Below are 4,893 nucleotides of genomic sequence, written 5' to 3'. Positions count from 1 at the left end.
TATATTGGTTATCGCATCCACATCATTGCTATCTTGTGTAGGATGTCTATTGTGGTACTTGTGGTCCGCCGCAGGCATCCTCCACTGTATGCATTTTTGCTGGAGATCGCTATTAGGACTCATGCACACAGTCGTTTTTTTTTTTGCGGTCTGCAAAAACGGTTTCCGTTGTTCCGTGATCCGTTTTTTCTTCCTTGATTTTTGGAGGATCCACGGACATAAGAAATGAAAAAAGTTTGCCTTTGAAATGATAGGAAAAAAAGGACACGGATCACGGATGACAATCTTGTGTGCATCCGTGATTTTTCACGGACCCATTGACTTGAATGGGTCCGTAAACCGTTGGCCGTGAAAAAAATAAGACAGGTCGTATTTTTTTCACGGACTGGAAAGACGGATCACGGATGCGGATGCCAAAACGGTGCATTTTCCGATTTTTCCACTGACCCATTGAAAGTCAATGGGTCCGCGGAAAAAAACGGAACGGCCACGGATGCACACAACGGTCGTGTGCATGAGGCCTTAGCAACGGGCCACACGTGCAGGATCTGCTCCCCTGTACACACATAGCTGCATGTGGGTCGCAGCACTTATGCCTGTGTAACAATGAGCAGTGCCAGGATGTGCCGCGCCGTGACTGGCGGCTCCGCCGTACACACCGCCGCCTCCTGGGGATTTGTTTTTGTAGAAATTCACACAGCCAGTTTCCATGGAGGTAATTCCCGCACCTCCCCCTCCTAACTGCTACCTTATATGGGCAAAGGAAGTGCCTGACGACGCTTTTCTGCGTATTTCCCCCCGGGGCACGCCCCCTGACGTAACAATAACCTAATATAGTCATGGAATCCGATTCATTCACCGAGAGGGCGGGGCGTGGCGTCGCAGCAACATTAACCCGCCCCGCGCCATTCACTAGCAGACTCCTTCATAGACCTCTGGCGCTCCGGGAGAGAATATCACTTTAAGCTTAGGTCACGCCCACCCAGAGCCACGCCCCGTGGACAGTGAGGAGTATAAAATGGTTGCTGAGCTCGCCCGTCGCCATTCACACACAGACGCTGTACTACCAGGCGGTCACCGCTACTTGTTATTGTGAAATGGAGGCTCACGCTCGGTTCCTGGCGCAGCAGGAGGCCGTCCACCGGGAAGCTCAGCGCATCGCCTCTCTGTCCGCCATGAAGCTGTTCCGTTCCCGCGTCCAGCGAGGAGGCATGCGGCTGCACCGCTCCTTACAGCTGGCCCTGGTGATGAAGAGTGCCCGGGAGCTCATCATCTCCTCCGCGCAGGCCCCGCACACCAAGCCGCTCCCCGCCACCGTCCCGATGGAGGTTACCAGAGAGAGCCGGAAGAGGAGGTCGTGCGGCTCCCGGTTACCGGAGGCCGTGCTCCCCAGCAAGCGTGCCTGCCTGTGGCAGGAGACCCCGCACCCGCAGCCTCAGGGGGGCGCCTTCCCCGGCCTGGCCGAGGTGTTACAGCAGCTGCTGCTCCGGACTGTGCCGCCTCTGCCGGGCGGATGCCGGACCGCCGGGGCGGACAACATGGCCGGAGTCCACGCCAGAGTCCTGGAGGCGTTCTGAGGGTCCCGCCGGACATTGCTCCACCAGGTGCTGCCCCCCCCGAGGGCTGCGAACCAGGATCTGCTCCAGGCAAGAGCGGGTTAACCCTGCCGCACCGCGCCGGCCTCCCGGACGTGCTGGTGACTCACGGAGGAGTCACCGAGGAGCGGACTGTGACTGGACGATGCGTCACCCGAGAGCACGGTGACGTCACGGACCCGCCGGTCCCGGACTATTCCCCTTCTGTGAAGGACTGATGGCTGCTGCCGAGCCGCGGCTCCGGACTCGTTAGACTTGTTTCCTGTCAGTATTAAATGTCGTTTTCTTATTTAATTTTCACCTGCGTTTAATCTTTAATGTGTGACTGGAGTCCGATGTGACTGAGGTCCGGGGTGGGGGGGCTGCTTGTGATACCAGTGGTGGCCACCTGGGGGAGACAGACTGGCCCCCCTTCCCTGGGCAGAGCAGCAGGTAGAGTGCCCGCCAGCCCTCCATTATGCCTATGGGAGCGCCGGAGATGGTGACCTGTACTCGGCTAGCTTTGGTGTTCGCATAGAAAGGAATGGAGCTGAGTTGAGCTTTTCTGAACGGGGGTCTCCGTTCTTAAGATGTAAAGAATAGGTAAGTGTCCTACTGCTGGGGGTCTGACATCTGAGACCCGCAGTGAGATCGTCAGGTTGGCGGTTCCGCAGGTCCCCTTTATGGAGCCCCAGTGTATGTTGGCCCGCTCCGCTCACTGTCTACGTCAGGTCCTATTGATGTGAATAGTGGTAGACCCCCAGATACACTTCCTCTTTTCAGGTTGTGTATCTGGGGGTCTCTGCTGTAACCCCTAGTGATCCCAAATATCTATCCTGTGAATAGATAAATGTTTTGTGGAAGAACCCTTTAAGACTCTAGAGCCAGGGCGCCTTCTAGTGGCGGACGGGTTGATGATTTGTAAGGGTCTCTTAATAGCACAATACTGTTCAAATGTGGGATTTTTGTTTTAACCCCTTATATGCACGTCTTATATATGGTGCAGTGGGAATGGCGTTCCTGCATTCTGCTGTGCATGCGCCGTGCACTGATTGAGCAGGCACAGGAGCGGTGTTTCCTCGATCAGGACAAGGCCCTGGCTGTAAGGTCTCATTCCGGGTGCGGCTCTAAACACGGAATAGGTGCAGGTATTTCCCTTACACCTTATGTCTGTGGAGGCTCCAATACTGGTTTTGGCTCAGTCACTGATCAAACGCTGACGTGTGAATGAGGCATCAGTGACAACTCCAATGGGGACAGAGTGGCAGTCCGGGGGCACACGTGAACTAGCGGCAGGACGGATCCGACAGGCGGTTCACCCGCCGGACTCCCTGCCGCCGGTGTGACAGTACCCTAACACAGTACCAGCGAAGTGTGCGAGATTAGAGAAGTCTCATGTACGCTGATTTATTCTTTTTGGGTGCGGAAATTGACCTGCGCTGTGGATTTTGTAATCTGCAGCGTGTCCATTGTTGGGTTTTCTTGTCTGGTTTTCACTGAAAGGATGAGATCTGCAGAAAATCCACATCAAATCTGCACCAAAAAGCTATAAATAGTGATTTTCCGCACATAAATGTGCAGTGTGTAAAAAAAAAAAAAAGCCTGTTTACTATTGTAAAAAAAAAAAATGGGCATCTTGGGTAATGCCATCGCCAGCTCTATCAAAGTATCATGTGACCCACCGCATCAGGCGAATGTCGTAAAATACAAATGGTGCCAGAAAACAGCTTTTTTTTTATTTATTTTTTTGGGGGTCACCTCATCTCCAAAAAAATATCAGCTGATCAAAAAGTTGTATGTACCCCAACATAGTACCAATGAAAATGTCACCTGGTCAGCCCCCAACTAACAAGCCGTCACAGACCGTCCCAGAAATTAAAGAAAAAAAATGGCTGTCAGAAAATTTTACATGAAAATATAATTCCCCTCCCCCATGCTCTATTTGTGTAGCATTATTAAAACTTAAAAAAAACTATATACTGACCAGCAGAATAAGGGCTCGGTCACACGAACATGTGAAGCATATTGCTTTCTGCAACGCACGGCACTGTCCATGGGGATTGCAGACCTATTCACTTAAATGGGTCTGCGATCCTTCCGTTCTGTAAAAAGATAGCGTAAGTTCTATCTTTTTGTGGTGCAGAAGAACGGAACCCCAGAAAGCTCTCTGTAGTGTTCCGTTCTGGATTTGCAGACCCATTGAAATGATTGGGTCCACATCCAGGATGCGGAATGGCCACGGATCGATGCCTGTGTATTGCGGATCTGCAAAAACGGTCCACAATGCGGCAACGGGCATCACACGTTCGTGTGAACGAGCCCTAAAGGTAACATTATTTTTTCGGCATGGTGTGCACAATAACAAAAAGCAATGGCACTTGCTGCCTTCTCTTTATTCTGCCTCCAGAAAAGCTAAATAAAAAGTGATCAAAAAGTTGCATGTCCTCCAAGATAGGAGCAATGATAATGACAACTCATCCGGAAAAAGAAGCCCTCACACAACTCCGCTGGATAAAAACTGAAAAGATACGTATGGCTGTACTGGGGCCTGAGAGGCTGTTGTAAAGCAACGCGGTGCCTGTAATCCAATCCATCAAAATCTGCGCTGCAAAAACCAAATGGCGCTCCTTCCCTTCTGAGCCCTGCCTTGTGTCCATACAGCAGCTTATGTCCACATTTATGGCATTTGCGTACCCAGCAGAACCCACCTAACTATTGAAGTAGTGCGGTGTGAGTCTCAGATGGCACAACATATGGGGCACTGAAATGCCATAGCTGTGGGAAAAATGGCAATTTTCACTTTTGCACAGTTCACTGCACGTTCATTTAGGCAAAATATCTGTGGGGACAAAATGCTCACTCCACCCTAAACACCTCGAGGGGTGTAGTTATCGATATAGGGTCACTTTTCAAGGGTTCCATTTATTATTTCACCCCAGAGCCTCAACAGATCTGCATAAATCACCACATTTGGCCTCAAATTCACAAGTGCCTTTATACCAAAACTCTCTCATACGTTCAGGCAAAAGATAAAGGCCACGTGTATGGTGCCCTAATGTCGGGCGCTGACTTTTTTCACACTGGCATACGCTCGGCCCAACCTATTGGGCACTGAATTGGCATGTCTGTGGAAAAATTGCAATTTTCACTTTGCACCGTCTGCTGTGCATTAATTTTTGCAAAACACCCTGGGAGTAAAAATGCTCACTGCACTCCTTTGTAATATTTGTGAGGGGTGTGGTGTCCAAAATGGGGTCACTTCTTGGGACTTTCCTTTTTATTTCTCCTCGGAGCCTCTACAATTGTTGGCCAGTGCTGT

General features: G+C 51.0%; 1 protein-coding gene across 1 annotated transcript; it reads left to right on the top strand.

Annotated features, from left to right (window-relative positions):
* Window positions 1-1,037: 1,037 nt before the first annotated feature.
* IER2 (immediate early response 2) lies at window positions 1,038-1,895 on the top strand. Its single transcript, XM_044282910.1, has one exon. The coding sequence runs from the start codon at window positions 1,098-1,100 to the stop codon at window positions 1,575-1,577; it is 480 nt and encodes a 159-aa protein (XP_044138845.1). The 5' UTR covers window positions 1,038-1,097; the 3' UTR covers window positions 1,578-1,895.
* The last annotated feature ends 2,998 nt before the right edge of the window (window positions 1,896-4,893 follow it).

Source organism: Bufo gargarizans, chromosome 2 (assembly GCF_014858855.1).
Source record: "Bufo gargarizans isolate SCDJY-AF-19 chromosome 2, ASM1485885v1, whole genome shotgun sequence".
Taxonomy (NCBI): Eukaryota; Metazoa; Chordata; class Amphibia; order Anura; family Bufonidae; genus Bufo; species Bufo gargarizans.
Note: the sequence above shows the minus strand (reverse complement) of the source record. Positions and strands in the feature narration are given on the sequence as shown.

What these genes read in the sequence shown, in the direction of transcription:
- IER2 (XM_044282910.1), top strand. Translation starts at nt 1,098, where the DNA reads ATGGAGGCTCACGCTCGGTTCCTGGCGCAGCAGGAGGCCGTCCACCGG.